This window comes from Pan troglodytes, chromosome 4 (genome assembly GCF_028858775.2).
Source record: "Pan troglodytes isolate AG18354 chromosome 4, NHGRI_mPanTro3-v2.0_pri, whole genome shotgun sequence".
NCBI classification, from domain to species: Eukaryota; Metazoa; Chordata; class Mammalia; order Primates; family Hominidae; genus Pan; species Pan troglodytes.
In genome coordinates this window covers 176,406,367-176,428,805 of record NC_072402.2, presented here as the reverse complement: position 1 = coordinate 176,428,805, position 22,439 = coordinate 176,406,367, and the positions used below count along the sequence as shown (strand labels likewise).

The 22,439-nt window shown below is 45.4% G+C and overlaps 1 protein-coding gene across 12 annotated transcripts in view; it reads right to left on the bottom strand.

The window, feature by feature from the left end:
- Positions 1 to 19,664, bottom strand: part of ZNF454 (zinc finger protein 454) — a 54,059-nt gene extending 34,395 nt beyond the window's left edge. For 3 of the 12 annotated variants that reach the window (XR_008548167.2, XR_008548169.2, XR_008548168.2), the window contains exons 1-4: positions 14,741 to 15,020; positions 13,352 to 13,491; positions 9,691 to 9,817; positions 9,190 to 9,279 (exon numbers count right to left, since the gene is read on the bottom strand). Coding sequence is in view for 9 of the 12 variants with exons in the window: in XM_016954406.3 (XP_016809895.3) it covers positions 9,190 to 9,279; positions 9,691 to 9,817; positions 13,352 to 13,384 (250 nt within the window). In the remaining 3 variants the exon portion in view is untranslated. Of the gene's footprint in view, positions 1 to 9,189; positions 9,280 to 9,690; positions 9,818 to 13,351; positions 13,492 to 14,740 lie in introns of all 12 variants that reach the window. The other 9 variants (XM_016954406.3, XM_016954410.4, XM_063810979.1 and 6 more) reach the window with 8 other exon arrangements.
- Between the last annotated feature and the right edge of the window lie 2,775 nt (positions 19,665 to 22,439).

The window sequence follows — 22,439 nt, the reverse complement described above, 5'->3', positions numbered from 1 at the left end:
AACTGTGTTGAAGACTGAAGCCCCACTTACCCAGAACGTCCAAAAAGGACGTTAGTCTTCCCACTGTCTGGATAGGCAATGAGGGATTACTAGCTGTAACTGAGGAAAGCTTCTCACAAGAAAGAAATACCAAAATCATCAAACAGAAAACTAGAGAAAATGGACCCAATGATGGGAGAAGAAAATGTCTTTGAAAATCATTATCTTTAAATGTAAGATATTTTAACTGTAAAACAGGAATAAGAGCTTATTTTTGAAAAAGGCAATATTCAGAGAAACAAGAGTTCTTGGAAATTAAAAATGATTAGAGGATTCAAAAACAAAATAGAGTTCCTTTTGTAAACAATTAGAAAACCAGAAAAAAGTAGGAAATGACTGTTTTGAGGTAAATGACAAATGTGGTGGAGGACAGTGGTTCCTGAGAGAAGGGAAACAAGCCAGGTAAGACCTACAGATGCCCCAGTTTAGTCCCTGGAGGCAGACTCCAGGTCATGGCACAGGAGCAAAACAGAGCCCAGGGGTCTCAATAAATTGAGGGCACAGAGATCAGGGTTTGGGAAGGCCATGGCTACAATCTGTGAGCCACCAAAGAGAAGAAAGCCACAGAAACTGAATTTGCAGTTTAAAACTGTCCCACAAGTCTTCTGCTCCTGGCCCAGAAGACTTCACTAGTTCTGTCAAATATTTAATAAAGAAATAACAGCATTTTGACACAAATTTTCCCAGAAAACAGAAGGAGAAATTTCCCAATTCATTTTGTGAGACTAACATTACTCTGAGAGCAGAGACAGAGATGTTATAAGGAAAGGAAACTATAGACTAATATCACTCATGAATATCAATGCAAACTCTTTAACAAAATGTTCACAAATTCGATTCAGCAATACTTAAAAAGGATAGTAAGTCGAGACTAAGTTATGCTTATCCCAGTAATACAACTTTGACTTGGTCCTTAAAAACCAATGTAATTCATTTTATCAACCACAGCATCATCTTAAGGACTGAGAAAAACAATTGACAAAAATTTAGTATCTATTTGTGATAAAACTCTCACATCAAACCAGAAATGGGCATAAACTTCCTCAACCTAATAAAGAGCGTCTACAAAAAGCCTACTGCTAACATCATAGTGATGGTGAAAGGCTGAATGCTTTCCCACTGAGACAGGGAAGAAGGCAAGACCACCCCACTACAGCTCCTATTCAACTTTGTGCAGGAGGTCCTAACCAGTGCAATAAGAAGCAACCAGATAGATCCCATATACATGGCTGTGGGAATACAGAATGGAATGGTTGCTTTGAAAATAGTTTCACAGTTTATTACGGAGTTAAACACACACTTAGTATACAACCAGCAATCCTACTCCTAGGCAATTACCCTAATGAGAACATATGCCCACAAAAAAACATGTAAACTATCCACAAAAACTTACACAAGAATGTTCATAGTGGCTTTAGCCCAAAACTGAAAGCAACTCAAACCCTCACTGGTGATGAACGGATGAGCAAACCGTGGTACATCCATACAGTGGGAGGCTACCCAGCAATGGCAAGGAACTGCTGACATGTGAAACAACAGGGATGAGTGTCAAAGACATCATGCCAGTAAAGAAGCCAGACAGAAAGAGCACGCACTGGGCAACTCCATTCACATGAAATCCTGGAGAGGGGTACTCGCAGTGGCAGCAAGTAGGTTAGTCGCTGCCAGGCCCTGTGGGCAGGGGAGGGAATTAACGGCCAAGGAGTAAGACAGAACTTTGGGGGATAAGAAAAATGTTGTCTTCCTTGATTTGGTGATGGCTACAAATTGTATAAATTTGTCAAAACTGATCAAATTTTACACTTCAAATTGGTGAATTTTATTCCATGTAATTGTAATCTGATGAAGCTGAGTAAGAATTATTTTAAAAATCTCAGTAGAAGAGTTGGAAGACAAAGTTGTGGAAACCTGTCAAAAAGCACATACACAAAAGTGCATAAAAGATGAGAATTTTGATAATAAGAAAATTAGAAGACCAATCTAGGGTGTCCATTATTAGTATGAAGTATTCCACAAAGAGAAAAAGAAAAAAACTGAAGGTGGAAATCAAACAATAATAGAGAAAATGTCCTAGAGTCAATGGGCAGGAACTTTATTTTACTTATTTATTTTTATTTTTTTAAGACACAGTTTCACTCTGTTGCCCAGCTGTTGTCCAGCCTGGCACTCCAGCCAGGCTGAAGTGCAGTGGTACAATCTCAGCTCACTGCAACCACTGCCTCCTGGGTTCAAGCGATTCTTGTGCCTCAGTCTTCCGAGTAGCTGGGATTACAGGCTCCCACCACCACACCCGGCTAATTTTTGTATTTTTATAGAGATGGGGTTTTGCCACGTCAGCCAGGCTGGTCTCGAACTTCTGACTTCAAGTGATCCACCTGCCTCGGCCTCCCAAAGTGCTGGGATTACAGGTGTGAGCCAACATGCCTGGTTGGGCAGGAATTTTAGACGGAAAGTTTCACTAAATGCTCAGCCAAAGGCTCACCAATGCTCGGTGGATAAAAATAGAACCACAGTAGGGAACATCACTGGGAAATTTAAGATCACTGGAGTAAATGAGAAAATCTTGCAAGTTTTCAGAGAGGAAAAACAGGTTACAAATGATTAAGAAACAGAGTGATTTTGGATTTCTTAACAGCAGCCTGAGGTCCAGAAAACAATGGAGTAATGTCAAATTTCTGAAGGAAAATGATTTCCAGTGCTGAATTCTATCCAGTTGAATGATCCATAAAGTGTCAGGGAGTAAAAAAGACATCTACAGACAGGCTAGGGTAGAAAATATGCATTTCCTTGCATTCTTCCTGAGGAAGCTACAAGGAGATGTATGCCACCAAAAGGAGAGAGCAAACCACGAAAGAAGACACGAGACACAGTGAACAGCGTAGTGAACGGCCAAGGATAGAAGGGGATTCTCAGGATGCCAGCTGGGCACCAGATGCAGAAGGCCAAGCCTTCTAGAATGGAGGTCAGAAGGCTCCAGAAAAGATGAAGACAATGAGAGAAATAATGAGATCAAATTAATGATCAATATAAACTAAACTAAGAACCAATGAATTCTAGGAATACATTGCTTAGGAAAGCAAAAGTGGTCATAATTTCCGACACAGCTCAGTTATGACTAGTGTTTAAGAATGTAAACACTGACTACTGACCAAGTCAAAGCTACACTACAACCGAGAGGACAGCGAATGGAAATCCAACAAGCAGGAGTCATTGAAGGGGCAGGGGCTGAGTTTAAGTCATTGAAGGGGCAGGGGCTGAGTTTAAGCCTCACTTCGCATAGAAAGAATTCAATACATAATGTCTAAGACTGAAAAGTCAAGAGGTAGCAACACAAACATGTCACTTGGAGAAATGGAAGCAAATATATCAAATAATCAGCTAAAAGAAGAGGGAGTGGCTACTTCTAGAGAGGGGAAAATGGGGAAGTGGGGGGAAAGAGCCACCATTGTTCACCACAAACCTCATACAGTTTCATTAAATGCTTGTATTACTTCAATTAAAAATAAATGCTTAAAATAAAGAAAAGGGGGAAAAAACAGAATAAACTCCAAAAAAGTTGAAGGAAACAGTGAAGAACAAAAATTAATAAAATAAACAAAAATAGAAAGGATCAGCAAAGTCACATGTTTATTCATTTAAAAGTCTAATAAAAGACAAACTTTTGACAACATTTACACAGAAAAAAAAAGAAAAAGGTAAATATTATTAGAAATTAACTTCTTCAACAAATACATACTGAGACCTAGTATTGCCCAAGATACAAGAGCAAACAAGACAAAGTCCTTCCCTCATGGATCAAAAGGTAGGAAAGATGATTTAAACAGGACACCGAAAGCACTAAGAATAAAGATCATAAAGACAAAGACTAATAGATTTTACTTCCTCAGGTAAGAACTTCTGTTCATAAAGAGACACGGTAGGCTATAGACTGGAGAAGATAACGGACATTCATACAAACTGATAAAGTAGAGATTCCTAAATACAGACAGAGCTCCTATAAACGAATACAAAAAGAAACTGTCATAGAAAAACGGGCAAAGAATAGGAATGTGTAAGTCGTAGAAAGTAAATAACCAATAAATATATGAAAAGATGTTCAACCTCACTAGTAATGAAGGAAACATAAATGAAAAGCACAAGATACCATTTCTCAGGAATAAGACTAACAGAATTTTTAGAAACTCTGATAGTTTCCAATTTGGGCAGGGATTTAAGTAACAGAAACTTGCATCAACTGTTAGTACAATTTGGAACAACTAATTTGATGATCAATCTGAGAATATCTAGTGAAGTTGAAGGAGCATATAACCTTAAATCCAGTACCTCTACATCTATGAATACACGCAAAGAAACTCCCAAACAAGGTCCATGTATATAAGGAAACATATACAAGAATATTCAGGTCAGCATTATCCATAATAGTAAAAAGTCTGGAAATAACTTACACAGCCAGCAGCAGGAGACTGGATAAAGTAAGGTATATCACTGAAGGAAAAGTGCAATTTCAGAAATGACCTAGAGCTACGTGCCTCAACATGGATCTGAAAAAAGCCAGTTGTAGAAAGGTTTCTACAGTAAAGTACATACATGTTAAGTTTTAAAGCACGCAACGGCAAAGCAAATATTGCTTAGATCTATAGACGTCTGTGGCAAACCCATAAAGAGAAGCACAGGAGATGCTGGTATAAAATTCAAGCTAGTAGCTCTCTTTGTTATAAGAGGAAGAAAACACAAAGAGAGGCACAGTGGACTTCAAAAGTGCTGCAGCGCTCCAGTACCCAAGCTGGATGGTGAGGCACGGGCCTTTCTTCCTTATCATTCTTTAAACTGTTCAAAAATACAACATATTATTTTGTGTATACATGATGTACGATATTCAAAATAAATTTATTTTATAGTGAAACAAAGAAATGATAATGGTGTATGTAGAAATTACATGTAAGAGCAATAAATAAGAAACAGTTCTTTAAGGCCGGGTGCAGTGGCTCATGCCTGTAATCCCAGCACTTTGGGAGGCCGAGGTGGGCAGATCACAAGGTCAGGAGATCGAGAGCATCTTGGCCAACATGGTGAAATCCCATCTCTACTAAAAATACAAAAATTAGCCGGGCGTGGTGGCAGGCACCGGTAGTCCCAGCTCTTCTGGAGGCTGAGGCAGGAGAATCGCTTGAACCCGGTAGGCAGGGTTGTAGTGAGCCGAGATCACGCCACTGCACTCCGGCCTGGACGACAAGAGCGAAACTCTTGTCTCAAAAAAAAAAAAAAAGAAAGAAATGGTTCTTTAAAAGAAAATTCCAAGCAAATTTAAGAGAAAAAAGTTCAGATAAAATTGGAAATAAGAAGACATAATATACAATATTAAAATAATAGATAATACATAGTTGTAATCTAATACATTTTATAACTCAAAAAAGATAAAGCTAAAGAATAAAATGTACAATCGATGTAGCAAAAATAAACCTCAACAGATTAATAAATAAGGAAGAAATTATAAAAGGTATTAGCAACTCCTCAATTAAGGAATCACCGAGCATTGGTGAGCCTTTGGCTGAGCATTCCTTTACGTTTGGTGAGTGGACAATTTATATGTAATTAAAACTATTTTGGAGAAGGGAAAAAAGTGCAACACTTGAAGGGTCGGGCGAGTCTCCTGCTGGCTTCATGCTAACCCTGACTTGCCTCTTAAAAGCAGCATTCCATCAGCCCAAATTAATTCAGCAGTTGAGGCTCCATTTTCTGCGAAGTGGAGTCAGTCATCCTTGCCTCACAGGTTATAAGGATGAAAAGGCGCAGCTAACACAAATCCCCCCAAATCTCTCAGCACGGTGCTGATCCACAGGTGCTCAAATGTCAGCTGTCTCCCCTTCCCCTAGCTCATGGCACAGAGAATAGAAAAACTAAGAAGGAAAGCTATTTACCAAGGACTTTTTCATATTATGATTAAAAATAAGTGTCAGCCAGGTACGGTGGCTCACACCTGTAATCCCAGAACTTTGGGAGGCTGAGGCTGGCGGATCACTTGAGCCCAGGAGTTTGAGACCAGCCTGGGCAACATAGTGAGACCTTGTCTCCACACACAAAAAAAGTGTGCATTCTAAACCATGACTAATTAGTGCAACAATGGAAAATTACTAGATCCAATTCCTTGAAAACCTATTATCATTGCTCTCTATGGTCTTTGATGTCTTAGCCAGTCATTAAGAAATGAAACAGAGGCCGGGCGTGGTGGCTCACACCTGTAATCCCAGCACTTTGGGAGGCTAAGGTGGGCGGATCACAAGGTCAAGAGATCAAGACCATCCTGGCCAACATGGTAAAACCCCATCTCTACTAAAAATACAAAAATTAGCTGGGCATGGTGGTGCACACCTGTAATCTCAGCTACTTGGGAGGCTGAGGCAGAAGAATCACTTGAACCCAGGAGGCGGAGATTGCAGCGAACCAAAATTGCGCCACTGCACTCCAGCCTGGTGACAGAACGAGACTCTGTCTCAAAAAACAACAACAAAAAACAAAAAAAAGGAAATGAAACAGAAATAAGAGAAAAAAACTAAAAATGAATCCAACAAATATGTTGAGAATGAACATGAATTAGGAACTGACAAGTGACAATAGTAGCTATTTGAAAATGACCAGCACGTCATCATAGCAGAAATTCCCAGTGGACAAAAAACAAAATAGATCTATTTTTTAAAAATATAACTTTATTAGGAGGCTGAGGTAGGAGGATTGAAGTCCAGAGTTTGAGATCAGCCTGTGCAAACTACTAAAAAAAAAGACCAGGCACAGTGGCTCACGCCTGTAATCCCAGCACTTTGGGAGGCTGAGGGGGGCGGATCACCAGAGGTCACGAGTTTGAGAACAGCCTGGCCAACATGACAAAACCTCATCTCTAGTAAAAATACAAAAAATTAGCTGCGCGAGGTGGCAGGCGCCTGTAATCCCAGCTACTTGGGAGGCAGAGGCAGGAGAATCGCTTGAACTTGGGAGAATGGAGGTTGCAGTTAGCCGAGACTGCACCACTGCACTCCAGCCTGGGTGACAGAGTGAGACTCCAACTCAAATAAAATAAAAAATAAAAAATAAATAAAAATTAGCCAGGCAGTGGCAAGCAGCTGTAGTCTCAGCTATTTAGGAGCCTGAGGTTGCAGTGAGCCATGATTACACCACTGCACTCCAGCCTGGGTAACAGAAGGAGACTGTGTCTTCAAAAAAAAAAAAATTTTGTGTACATATAATTTATATAAATTATACATTATGTAAATTTATTATTTATTTTTAAATATAAATTATATAAATTCATAGAATAATTTATATAAAATATATATTAAATTTTACATAAATTAGATCTACATATAAAATTTTAATAGGAAATGGGAAAGGTATAAAACTTTCTTGAGACATAAATTAAATCTTCTCTGACGTCTGACTGGCTAACTGCTAATCACCCTTCCCAAACCAGCCTCGGTGCGGCATCTCCACGAAACTCAGAAATCATGCCTGCGGGAACAGAGTGTGGGGAGGGGCCCAGATGCACTGAACTGTGGTTGGCTGTACCTTCATGTCATCACCCACACCTGACTATGAAATCTCTGTAGGCACAAAAGTCCTCTTCACCTCCATACTCCTCTCTCAAGGGTGCAATGAAGAATTAGACTCCATGAATCATGAATGAATGGATGATTGAATGATTTAGGTAAAAACAGTGATGCCAAGGTGGTAGAACTGTGGATGAATTTCTTTTAATTGCCTCCATTTTTGTTATAAGACTATTTGTATAATACAGAATAAAACATTTAAAATGCCTTAGTTTGGTAATGGAATATACAAATTCATAGACTATTCAGAATATTATTGGGTATATTAAAAATTTTTTGTTGACAACTGAGTTTTAGAGTTAAGATATTTAATTTCTAGCCACATGAGGTGGCTCACGCCTGTAATCCCAGCACTCTGGGAGGCTGAGGGGGGCGGATCACTTAAGATCAGGAATTCGACACCATGCTGGCCAACATGGTGAAACCCCATCTCTACTAGAAATACAAAAATTAGCCAGGCGTGGTGACACACGCCTGTAGTCCCAGCTACTCGGGAGGCTGAGGTAGGAGAATTGCTCGAACCCAAGAGGCGGAGGTTGCAGTGAGCTGAGATTGCGCCACTGCACTCCTGCCTGGGCGACACAGCGAGGCTCCGTCTCAAAAAATAAAAATAAAAATAAATAAAGAGATATGTAATTTCCATAACAAATTGGGTTCTAGATATTCCAGGTACACAGTTATTTATTGTAGGATATAAATTCCCACCTACTGCATTGGGTTACCATGAAGAATCTGTAGCAAAAGGTTTATAAAAATACTCCACAGCCTGCAAAATGCTAGCTGACAGGGAAACGCTACAGTGCTTGGATAAGGCACTAAGCTCTCTCGAATACTGGGGATTAAGGGAGAAAAACACACCACTGCCCTTAAGCCACCAGATACAATGAGCTTCTCAAGACAAGTAACCATCACCAAACTGTCATGTCTTTTGTATCCCCAGGCAACAAGTCTGTGCCACTTACTAGGTGCCAAGCACTGTGCTAGGTGTGAGCAACACAGCAAAATATACAATAACCTGGGCTCCATGGCACTTGCAGTCAAAGACGATGGCCAGCAAAACGTAGAAGATAAATAACCCACGTGGACAAACACATATGGAGGTAGTTGAAGACAAGTGCAACGTGTAGCTAGAGGAGACACCTTGCAGGCACATGAGAACTGGCTCTTAAGACCAGAAGCCGCCGTGCTGTGGCTCCTCACGAGAGAAGGGCAGGCAGAGACTGCACTGTCAGATGCTGAACAGGACACCCATGAATGGGGGTGTGGGGAGAACTGCCCAGATGAAGTTGAGTCTTTTCTAGACCAGAGACTCTACTAATCTATGCCAAACAGGGAGAGAAGAAAAACCATTGCGGGGAGGGTCCAGGCCTGCTACATGCTGGCAGTGCAGGCTGGAACAAAAGTAGCAACAAGGTATTCAGGTGAACGAATGTGAAACAGGCTCTTTCTCAATCCTCAGGCTGGTGCATTTGCGAACCTCCCTGCCTTCCCTACGGAGCCTTCCCTACCCAGCAGGGCTCCTCCTGGTGTCTCCCACACACATGATTCTTACCAAGACAGAAGCCTCCAGGGGTGTCCTCTGGCATCCACGCTTCCCTTTTTTCTAGCTGGGAAAACGTATCTGGTTTGGGTCCTAAGAGTCCTGTTTTTAAGGGGAGACAAAAATGAACCACATCTGTTTATACAAGAGATAAAAATCACTGCAAAGACAAAGCCTGGTCCTCAGAGCTTGCTGGGAAATGGGACTTGATAGGAAAGCCCAGGGTCAGGTGTGTTCCCAGAGGGAGGAAAAGATGACTCAGGCCTGACACAATCTTTTCCCATGTTCCCCTCCTTGCCAGAAAGAAAGCATTTGACCCTAGTCACTTTTGAGGCATCCGCAGTGGACTCCAAAAGAGGCCTGTGCCCAGGACACCAAGGACAGGTAAAATTAATGGCACCCTTGAAGACAGCGTCCTCAGTTGGTCCAACCGACTCTTCTATATGGTGTCAATGTAAGGGTCCCAAAGAGATCCCCAAAAGTGAAGAGAAACTTTGCAGGGGTCCCACTTACCCAGTGAGACCAGGTTGCTGTAGTTCTCCAGCATCACGTCCCTGTACAGGGCCCTCTGGGCGGGGCTCAGCTGCCCCCACTCTTCCTGGGTGAACAGTATAGCCACATCCTTGAAGGTCACCGATTCCTGCAACAGCAAATTCATTCTCCTTGACCAGGGGCTACCCCTGCACATGGTTCTCTGGAAAAGAGACTGGCAGCCCCTAGGAGCTCGTGCACATTCACAGGACTGCTGGCACACAGGGAGCTGGCGTTCTGTGACAAGTTCATCACTCTTCAGGGTCTCCTAGGGGCCTAGCCTTGGACTAGACACTGCTCTCCACGCTGAAGAAACATATATGGTGGCGAAGATAGGCTTTCTCAGCACTGGGACTTCCAACTTGCCATTCATTTAGCCCAGAACATTTTCTCCATCTCCCTCAAACCGCCTAGCCCCGCCTCTCCCCTCACCCCAGGGGACCAAATCCTACGCAGGTCTCAGCATAGACACGGCTCGCTCAACACCGCTCGCTCAGCGCAGCCTTCCCTGATGGCTCCTACAGTCGCCTATGAGGGCCCATCAAGACACTGTCCCATTTTATTGTGATGTTTGGTTTACCTTCAGTCTCCCCCGCTGGACTGTTAACTCCAAGATGTGGACTGTCTGTCTCTACATCTCTTGGCCTTCCCTGCATCTGGAACACGGCCCATGTACTCGACACCTATCTGTGGCTGCTCAGCAACTCCTGCTTTTCTTCAGTGTGTACCTCCCCATCCTCAACACACACACACACCCATACCCACACCCCCCCCACACAGAGACACACACACACAAGCATACATACCCATACCCTTCCACATACACACACACACAAAACACACACCCATATCCACACCCCCTACACACAGAGACACATACACAAGCACACACAGACACACACATACACCTATATACACAGACCCATACCCACACCCCTCACACGGAGATGCACACACACAAGCATACACACCCCTATCCCTCCACATACACACACACGACACACACCCCCCACATTCACATACACACACAAGCATACACACACCCATATCCGTACCCCTCACAAACACACATAAACTCACACACAGAAGCACACACAGACACAGAGACACACACACACAACCCATATCCATACACCCACATACACACACAAACATACACAGACACGTACCACACAAGTGCGCATGCACATACACACAACACATACCCATACCCCCCACATACAAATACACACACAGAGACACACACACAAACACACAGAGACACATACACACAAACTCACATACAAAGACACAGCCCTACACATCCCCCCAGACCCTCAACACACACACGACACACACGCACACATGCAAGCACGCACACACACCCGAACACACACCCCCCCCCACAAATACCCCCACACACACCCTGTGACACACACCCTCAACACACACACACACACATGCACACGTGTGCACATGTGCATACACACACATGGGTCCCATGGAACCAGTCATTCTGCACAATAGGAAACTTGTTCCTTCTGATTAGAACTAGTCCCTTTCTTAGAAACTCTGAGAGGGGGTCACAGAGGAAAGTCTCTCGTCCTGACACACAGGTGTAGCCGAAACCTAACCTAGCATGTAAAATCCAGTAGCTATCACAGCTCTTGTCTTCCCAGTTGGCTGAGAAGTTAAGGGAGCTGGTGTTCACTGAGAAAAAAGAGGTAAGCAGAAGCCCAGAGAAGGAACCAAAGGTCCAAGAGAAAGGATTCTCAGGTTATTGTAGATCCCACTTCCACAGTCAACATCTAGCTGTGTCTTTGCCTTTGCATTTGGGGGAACACCTCCGTAACTTTCCAGTCAGTGCCTGCTTCTGCCTGAGGCAGTCTGAATTAGGTTTCCGTTACCTGCACCCAGAGACTTGGCCCATGACAGGCAGTCAAGAAACACTTGGATGGAAGCCATGAACCAATTTGTCAGGGCCCATTTATCGTTCACTTTGTATTTGTAGCCCAGATCATAATTCCTGGCACATTTTACAGCCCTAACATATGTCTGCTGAATGGCAACCAAATCAAGGCAGCCTATAAACACAAGATAAATTGTATGACACCGACAGTGACTTTGAGGAAAAGGTTAAGGAAGGAAAATATCACAGTAGACTGGCACTGTGGGTGCGGACAGGTTTTGCAGAAAAAGTGGTGCATGAGAAGGGTCCTAAGTGACAAGTCAGAAGCCAAGAGGAGGAGGGGAACAGCCGGTGAGCTGTGCTATGTTGAACATGGCGCTCCCACCTAGCTGGTCATCCTTTCCAGTGATTCCTGCCACACATCCCAGTCCTTGGGGAGGTTTAAATGTGAAGGAATTAGAACAATTTAACCAAATGTATCAGAATGTATATGCCCAAATGAATGCTGTCTCCTTCAAAGCACAGTCCATATTCTTTTTTATTTTTTATTTTTGAGACGGAGTCTCGCTCTGTCACTCAGGCTGGAGTGCAGTGGCACAATCTTGGCTCACTGCAAGCTCCGCCTCCTGGGTTCACGCCATTCTCCTGCCTCAGCCTCCCGAGTAGCTGGGACTACAGGCGCCCACCACCACGCCCAGCTAATTTTTTTTGTAATTTTAGTAGAGACGGGGTTTCACTGTGTTAGCCAGGATGGTCTCGATCTCCTGACCTCGTGATCCGCTGGCCTTGGCCTCCCAAAGTGCTGGGATTACAGGCGTGAGCCACCGCGTCTGGCCCATATTCTTATTCTAAAGATGCTAGGACTGCTCAAAGCGTTTTAGGAATTTATAGGACTTTTTGGCAGAATAGTCTTTTGAATAATTTCATTGGTAAAAAAGCCAAATGTCATAAAAGAAAAAGAGTCTAGTAAATCACACCTCCCCAAAAAAGTGTTCCCACAATGCCCTTCTTTGAGCTCTGTGTGAGATACTGCCCTGATATAGTTTGGATGTATGTCCCTTCCAACTCTCCTGTTGAAATGTGACCTCCAATGTTGGAGGGGGGGCCTGGTGGGAGGTGTTGGATCATGGGGGTAGATCCCTCGTGAATGGCTTAGTGCCGTCCTCTTGGTGATGAGTGAATTCTCGCTCAGTTGGTTCACGTGAGATCCAGTTGTTTAAGAGTCTAGGACCTCCCACTTCTCTCTCTTGCTCCCTTTCTCACCGTGTGATACGCCTGCTCCCCCTTCACCTTCTGCCATGATTGGAAGCTTTTAAAGGCCTCATCAGAAGTGGATGCTGACACCATGCTTCCTGTACAGCCTACAGAACCGTGGGCCAATTAAACTTCTTATCAATTCCCCAGCCTCAGATATTTATTTAGAGCAATGTAAAAAGGGACTAATACATGCTTTTACCACTTCAGATCCCTAATCTTACTTGCTAGTGAAAAGAGTACAGGTTTTGATTTCACAGGGACCTGGGTTCCAGTCCCAGCTGTGACATTTATGTGACCTTTAGCAAGTTATACAGCTCCAACACCCACCAGGATGAGCCGGATATGGGGCGGGGTTGGAGGGTGTTGGTTGGGGAGAGGCAACTGAGGTCAGTGTCTGGGTGGGACTGGATTGGGAATAAAGCTCCCGGTCTGAGGAAGGAAACATGCCACACTCTTCAAATCCAGAAAGCAATTTAGGGGGAAGAAACCCCCACTCACCTGGACCATGGTTGGCAGGTGGCTGACAGCCATTCTTTCTTCTCCGATGAGCCCTCTTAGGGACAGGCAAAGTGCTATGGAGGCAGGTGTGGAGCTTCACACCTGCAGGACTCCTCAGGCTAGAAGGGTCCACACACCTGCTATTAGGAGAGGACTGGGTCAAAAGCTCTCATACAGCAGTCCAGAGCGAGGCAGTGAGCATTCACATCCTGGGAGGCCTCCAGTACCCCAAGCAGTGAGTGTTTTGGTTCCTGTTTGCTCCCCATTCTCTCTCCTCCTTCTGAGGGTACTATACATTGACTTTTCCCTGCAGAAAGCCTGCTCCAGGTCCAGTTCTCATGCCTTCCACCCACCCTCTGGTCTTTCCCTTCAGCCTCACTGAGCGATCTCAAGAGAATTCTTTTTTGTTTGTTTGTTTGAGACAGAGTCTCGCTCTGTCACCTAGGCTGGAGTGCAGTGGCACGATCTTGGCTCACTGCAACCTCCGCCTTCCGGGTTCAAGCGATTCTCCTGCCCCAGTCTCCCGAGTAGCTGGGATTACACGCACCCGCCACCACGCCCGGCTAGTTTTTTATATTTTTAGTAGAGACCGGGATTTCACCATGTTGGCCAGACTGGTCTCGAACTCCTGACCTCAGGTGATCGGCTCGCCTCGGCCTCCCAAAGTACTGGGATTACAGGCGTGAGCCGCCGCACTCGGCCGAGAATTATCTCTTTAACTAAAGTTATTCAGCTCCAGAACCCACCAGGATGTACCCGAAAAGGTGGGAGCGCTAGGGAGAGGCAACTGAGGGCAGTGTCTGGGTTCGACTGGATTGGAAGACCGCTCCGCTCTCCCTCTGCGGCTTTGGAACAGCTGCCTTATCTGGCAGTGACAGGAGAAGAGGAAAAGGAGGGTGGTCTTCCTCCTCCTCAGAAAGGAGGCTAAGAAGGCTCTTCACTGTCGAAGCCTCTCAGGCAAACCCGTCTCTGGCCTCAGTGTTCTCACTCTCTGGGGCCCAGTTTGGGTGGCCTGGAGTCACGGGTGGGCAGAAGCGGCGTTTGTGTGACTTGGGCGGGAGGGGAGAGGGAAGGGTTAGGAACCCTAATCACACACAACCCCGTCCCGCCCCTGCCGCTTCGCCAGGTCCCTCGGGGGCTGTGGCAGGGGCTGCGCAGCGGCTGCCTCCGGCCTTGGCGAGTTCCTGGCGCAGGACTCGGAAGGAACCACGCCAGGCGTGTATCTATCACCTGAGAGGAAACCTTGGGCTTCTCGGAGTCCGCTCCAAGACACATGCCAGAGGCCCTGGCTCCATCTCCTCCACAGGCACTCACAGACTCGACCCTCAGCCCAGGATGACCACCCCTGGCCGTCCTCCCTCTCTGTTTGGGATCAAATCTCAGACATACATTCCGGGAAGTTTGGGGCATTCGATCAGCGTCCTCCAGAATGGACCACAACCCGCACCTCCTCGGCTTTGCCTCCGCCCTTCTCCCCAGACGACCTCACGACCGCTCCCGCTCTCCCTCTGCGGCTTTGACCACCGTGCCTCGTCAGCCCCGTGTCGCTCTTCGAGGAGCCTCTGCCGGCGGCGAGAGATCGCAAGCGCCACATCGCAGTCAGAACACAATGAGCTGGAGTCTGCAGCCGGGAGCCGAACTGCGCTTGCGCGTTGCCCTGGGAACCCTTGGGCCGAATTCCCACAAGTCTCAGGGCTGCTGCAGTTCCGCCGGCCAGACTCCACTTCCCAGAGGGACAATCGGCGGAGACAGTGCGGCCTTGCGCCTGCGGGAACAGGGCCCCGCCCCCGGCGCTGTAGGCGCGGAAACTACCTTTCCCAGAGACCCCTCCACGCCGACCTCAGCGCGCTCATTGCAACTTACAGAATCGGTTCCGTTCCGTTCGCTTTAGAACCAGGTCTCTGCCTTGCACTAAGGCGCAGGAAGATGCAGATCAGCGAAAAGCTGAAGATGGGGCAAGGGAGGTTAGTCCAGGGGAGCGACGCCCGATCGCTGACGAGAGAGGATCGGGAGGGTCCGGAAGACGGAGTAGGAGGCGACAGGGCGCGTTCCTGACTGGGACCGCGCCGAAAAAGCCTGGAAGGCAACAGAATTGCCCCTTGGCCTGGCAAGCGCACGACACTTCCAGCCTGGCGCTGCGGGCGGGCCAGCGTGTGCTGGGGTGGCGACGCCACAGCCGCTAACGCGGGTGCGGTGCGGGAGGACAAGGATGTCGGGCAGGGATGTCCTGCTTGGCACCTCAGGACAGAGCCCATGGTGGCTGGCGGCCCCTGGAATGTTCGGGACGCAGAACACTTCGTGCTTGGGAACTTCTCAGAGGTGGGGACGAGGGAGAGGAAGGCGCCTGGATGCCAGGAAGTCTCCATCTTGGACAGCTGGGTGGTATTTAAGAAGGTGGTATTTATTTTTGTCGACCATATTTTGCAGAGACTGGCAAGGATGAGATGATGCCTAAGAATATCCAACTGGAGATGCTTAGTTGCTTTTGAATAGGTAATTTGCATGGAGCTCAGGAAGGAAAGATGAGAGGGTTTTAACTTTGTTGGTCGTTAAAAAAAATCAATGTGACCTGTTTGTCACATACGGAATTGTTGGCCACGTTTTAGGAAGCAGTGTCAGTGACTACAGCATTCTGTTTGGAGTTTTATTGAAGATTTCATTCTATAGACACTTTGGAGCACTTATGTGTCAAGTGCTTGACAAGGTCAGGGTCAGCCGCTGTGCAGCCCATGTAGCAGTTCCCAGGGACCCGGCAAAGCACCAGAGGGGGAGGATGTTGTGTGAGTATCGCTGGTAACCCTTCTCTCTCGCCTCCCTCGTGACTCCAGGTCACTCAAACTGGGCTCCAGAGGGTAAGAACCCCGAGTCCAGGGGCTGGAGAAATAGCTAGGAAAACCCTGCACTCATGGAGTTTTAATTGTACTAGAGGAGGGGTCAGACAAGTAGAAAATATTTATCTGGTAGTGATAACACTACTGTTAGGGGTTAGGGTGTGATGGGGCGGGGAATTATTTCAAGCAGCAGTTTTGGAAGTTCTCTTTGAGGAGGTAACACCTGAGCAGAGATTTGAATACATTGAGGGAAGAAACGATGTGACTGTAGGGTTAAGTGCCTTCTAAAGGGAGGGAACAGAAATGCTGACCAGAGAGAAGTATGCTTGGTGGACTCCAGGCTTGGCAAGGTCAGTATGACTGGCGAGGGCCTACTGAACAAGGAAGACTGCGAGATGCTGTTGCAGGAGTAACTACAGGCCTTGAAGGAAGGAAATTTGGATTTATTTCTGTGCCTGGAAATGATTAGATTCGAAAGAGTGACATGGCTGGGCACGTTTTGATGGAAGCACTGGTCAGCTTCAAAGAAGGCAGACAGTGGTGGGGCTAGAGGGGATACAGGAAAACCAATGAGGAGGCAATGACAGCAGTCCACAATTACAAGTAGCCTCCCACAATTATATAACCTTTCCACAAGGCATTTGCTTTGAGAGCCTAATGATTCTAAGATATTGAAGGGTTTTGGGTGCTATGCTCAGGAGTTTGGATATTATTGTTTTCAGGAATATAAGAATGATAATATGTATTGAGCACTAACTACATGTTGGGAGTTTTTTTTGTTTTGAGACACAGTTTCACTTTTGTTGCCCGGGCTGGGGTGCAATGGCATGACCTCAGCTTACCGCAAGCTCCGCCTCCCGGGTTCAAGCAATTCTCCTGCCTCAGCCTCCCCAGTAGCTGGGACTACCTGCATGCGCCATCACGCCTGGATAATTTTGTATTTTTAGTAGAGATGGCGTTTCCCCAGGTTGGTCAGGCTGGTCTTGAACTCCTGACTTCAGGTGATCCGCCCGCATCGGCCCCCTAAAGTGCTGGGATTACATGTGTGAGCCACTGCGCCTGGCCATGTTGGGCACTTTTATAAGCACTTTACATTATCTAATGCAACCAAAAACTGAGGTTTGCCCTATTAATAAATGAGAAAACTGAGGCACTCATCTGTTAAGTGCCTTGCTCAGGTCCCATGTCCTTGGAACCAGGAGTCCTTCTGTTGATGTTGGAAGGTTCAAAAGTGCTATTACTTGTCACCCAGATGGCAAAGAAATGACATACAAAGGCCCAAGTCTTCCAGAACTGAAAACGGTAATAAAACCTTCATTTATCTGACCCATTTGTCCTGGTGATGCTGTAGTCTGTTAGGAGTACCTAACAGGTGCCCTTCCACAAGCAACTAAAAAACAAAACTATTCAAGCTGAAGAGAAGCAGTGAAACCTCTGATATGAAGCCTGACACACCCTTTGACTTTAGCCAGGACTCACACACTATATTGTTCTGAACATTCACTGAGGAAGCCCCCGCTTCTGTCAAGGATTCTCATCAGGAACCAGTCTCCTCGGAGAAAGGAGGTTAAAACGTGGTCTGGAGAACCCCTTTCCCTTCTGCTCTATTAACTATGGATATGCAAATGAACACTTACATTTGACCAAGACCTCCATCACCAGTCTGCTTACGCTTCCCCAGGACAGTGGCTACGTGCCAGTAATTCCTGGTGTCCATTTGCTGAGCCCTGTTGGGACCCTTGAAGCGTGATATAATAAGATCTTCCTTTAGCCTCATTTCTTCCTGCTTCTTGACTTCTACTCTATGCTTAAATCATACATCTCTTAGAATTTCCTGAATATACACTATGCTCTCTTAGCCTCTCTTGCCATTACTCCTATTCTTCCCTGCACCTTCTCATTTCCTCCCGTCTTCTGTTCACCCAACTAGTTCACTCTTATGGCACTGTGTGCTAGGAGCTACTTGACAGCAGAGATCAGGCGTCATTTACCCTGGAATTCATAGAAGCTGACTTACGCTAGGAGCTCAATAAATGTTAGTTGCTTGAATGAACTACACTATGAGTAGGAACAAGGTCTTACTCATCCTTGTCACAATAACATGCAGCACAGGCCAATTACTTATGAGTCTCTTGACCACAGACCATCAGATCATGCCAATGTGTATATAGGCAGGGAAATGACCTACCTCAATTAAGTTATAAGCATTCATAAATTTTCAGAGACCCTTCTCCTCCAGATCTGTTGTGATATTTTTCAGGAGCCAGAGGCAGTTGGAAGCTATGCAGTATCTAGGAGAGGGGTACTGGCACCATACTCTGCAGCTCCACTTTTATTCGTTAAAGAACCCTGACTGGTAACCTCTTTAAATGCCCAGAGGCCCATTTCACAGAGCTCAAGTGGAGGGAATGGCCCTATTTGAGTCTTTTGAATGATGATCCAGCCATAGAGGAAATACCCTGGTCACCCAATTCTCTATAGTTCCAGAGGGCGCTGTGTTTCTTGCTACCTTCAAAGTTACCCTAGTGCATCCTAACTCCTGGTTTATTTCGGACTTCCCTACCTTGAGCTCTTTCTGAGCTCTAAATCACTAGCAACTACTGAGTAGGTGCTCAGTAACTATCTCATGACATATAGGTCGTATCTGTCAGTTTGCTGCACGCCGGCCCGACTGCATGGACAGTGATCACATGGCGGGCCTCCTCCCACCAGCTGACTGGATGGGTACTTAGCCAGAAAAGGTGACTTGTGAGGCTTGTCTTAAAAGGATGATCTGGACCAAATGGTTTTCTTTCGTGGAATTTTAGAATTAGGACAGAGACGCTTGGGTGTTAGAAGATGAAAGTTCACTAGATAGGAGAGCTGATGCTGACATCTTGGGTCATGTGCAAATTTAATCGTAAACAAAGGAATCCAGCCACCAGTGAGGGGATGGACAAAGCAGTAACAGAGCCCATGTGGTGGTGGTAGCAGTGGCGAGGGTTGGGGGACGAAGACGGAGGGAGAGAGCATGCACACGTCCTCGGCTGCTGGTGATTCCCAGGTGCCACAAGGCCTGGCTGTACTGTACTTTAAGTTACCAAAAAATCCTCATATATTACTGAAACTTCAGTTCTGCCTGAGAACGGACACTGAAATGAAGGGCCCTCTCTCCCAGACCCTTATCCTCCCAGTACTCCTCCCAGTTGGATTCCTTTGCTTACAATTAAATTTGCACATGACCTAAGATGTCAGCATCAGCTCTCATATCTAGTACTTTGATCTTCTAACACCCAAGTGCCTCTGTCCTAATTCTGAAATTCCACGAAAGAAACCCAATTGGTTCCTTTATTGTTTCACAAATAAAGAGCACCCTTCCCTTCATTCCAAGTGTGGAGGCTGGAGGAGGCTGGGGCACATCACTGACACTGAGATTCTCCACTCTTCTGCCCTCGCCTCCTTCCACACACACACACTTCTCAACTCAGCATGCAGATCCTGGGTCTCCTTGCCTATACTCAAATACAAACCATTGGAGTTAGAACAGAAAGAAGGGGGAATAAAACATCAAACTAGCCGTATCCTCAGGAACTTAGATTTTTAATAATCTCTCTCTTCTACAGGGTCTCCTCCTTCCTCTTCAGATATTTTTTTTCTTGTTCCCCACATGATCTCAAGAGAGAGAGCTAGAGGGGAAGAAAGGAGGCACACAAAAGAAATGGGTAGAAAATAGATGGAAATGATAATGACAGCAGCAAAATAAAGGCTCAAAAGGCAGGCACAGGACAAGAGAGAAAGGGAAAAATGAAGGGTTTTGAAGCCTAGGATGGATGCAATGACTCAAAACTGGTAAAATATTAACCTTGAGAGGTCACCTAGCCAAGAGAGACTGGATGCTGAAGGTTCAAACAGTTAAGAGTTCACAGGAACTTCCTCCGTTGCCACCCACGAACATCTTCTGTACCCATCATTTGTGGCGTCACATCTCTCCCAGGGAAAAGTTTCCTTCCTCCTGTTGAAAGCGATCCCTGCAGCCTCCACCTGTGTTCCAGATCTTCCCACTTTGAGCTGCGTGTCCCCTCCTTTCTGTACCTTCACTCTTCCACACCTCTTTTTTCAGTTATGAACTTGCTCAATCCTACCTTAAATCATACAAACACTTCCTGGCAGGTTGTTGGCTGGCTAAATCAACACCATTCTCAACCCCCCTTTTTTTGTGCCTGCCTCCTCTATAGAGGCTGGAAGGGTTAAATACTTCTTTCCACAGCCTTCCTTGTGCTAGGGGTGGCCATGCAATGCAGCTGTGGTCAATGAGATGTAAGCAGGAGTCTGCTGAGTGGCTTCTGGGAATAACTCTCCTGATCAAAGGCACTAAATGTTGCTGGTGCTCTCCTCCCCCTTCCCTCCTGCCTTGAATGCAGATACATTACTTGATACTATGGCCATCATGATGTAACCATGATGGAAACCACATTAAACTCAAGACACTGAATTGTTTTATCTGTGAACAAGTGACAGCCACTTCCAGATTTGTTATGTGAGAAAACTAAATCTCGACTTTCTTACACCATCACGGACTGGGCTTCCCATTGCTTGCAGCCCACAGCTCTTCTGCTATGCTCCAAGCCCCAGCCTCCCTCTAGTTACCTTTCCGAGTTTCTCCCACCTCAGTAAGGCTGCTAAGTTCTTTTTAACATTTAACTCACTCTTCAACCCACTCAAACAGAGGTGTTAAGCCATCTGTCTTAAATTGATAGCCCAAACAAAAGGACATAGTTCTGTATTTTTTTTTTTTTTGAGATGGAGTCTTGCTCTGTTGCCCAGGCTGGAGTGTAGTGGCACGATCTCAGCTCACTGCAAGCTCCACCTTCCAGGTTCATGCCATTCTCCTGCTTCCTCAGCCTCCCGAGTAGCTGGAACTACAGGCATGTGCCACCATGCCTGGCTTTTTTTTTTTTTTTTTTTTTTGTATTTTTAGTAGAGACAGGGTTTCACCATGTTAGCCAGGATGGTCTTGATCTCCTGATCTCATAATCCGCCTGCCTTGGCCTCCCAAAGTGCTGGGATTACAGGCGTGAGCCACTGCGACTGGCCGACATAGTTCTATTTTTATCTTTGCCCTCCATAGCATTTCACAGTATTAACTATTCCTATCGCTGTGTTAAAGCTATCTTTTTACCTTTGTGGCACCAACTTTTGATTTTTCTATTTTTCTTTTTGCTGTTTATTCCACTTAGCGCCTACTGCTTCCTCTTTTTACCACCTACCCCATCAATGACAGTCCTGCAAATGTGTCTCCTTTATCACTTACTCTGCTGCCTATCAGGACCCTTCCCTTGGATGTCCCACAGACTCATGGAAATGTACCCAAAGTGAACTCATCATTGCCCCACAAAATTGGGCAACTATAGGTGTTTTTAATTATGGCAACCTTATCTACCAAAATAAGAACTCCAAGTCATCCTAGACTCTTCCTTCTCATTCAAGTGGCACATTTAGTCATTTACCAAATTTCCTAGATTCTGCTTGTGATTGTATTCTTCCTCTCCTTTCCCATTATACTGCCACTTTTTTAGTTTAACCCTTATAAATCAAAGAATATATCTTACTCATTTTGATTTTCTAATCATGTCTAACACATATTTAGGACTTGGTATATGTGTGTGAAATAAACAAAGCTATCTTAACTACCACAATAACTATAGATCTATAAAATCTCCCTATATTGTTTTGAGTATGTTTTTGAGGTGCAACGTTTTTGTTTTTTGTTTTGAGACAAAGTTCTTACTCTGTTGCCTACGCTGGAGTTCAGTGGCACAATCACTGCTCACTACAGCCTCAACCTCCTGGGTTCAAGTTATTCTCTCACCTCAGCCTTCCGAGTAGCTGGGACTACAAACATGTGCCACCATGCCTGGTTAATTTTTTGAGAACTTTTTGTAGAGACAAGGTCTCACTATGTTGCCCAGGCTGGTCTTGAGCTCTTGAGCTCAAACAGTCATCCTGCCTCAGCCTCCCAAAGTGCTGGGATTACAAGCATGAGCCACCTTGTCCAGCCTCAGCATTTTGTTAATAGGTCAGATGGCTATGTCTGTTAGTGTTCAGCCCCCCTGTCTTTTCTTTTCTACTTTGATAGCCAGAATATGACACAAAGATATGTGATTCCTTTGTACTTATAGGACTATGTTATTTTCTAAATGATCATTTAACAACAGTTTAATAACTATTAATTGAGAACTCAAAACAGCATGCTATTGCATTAAGATTTGCATACTTGG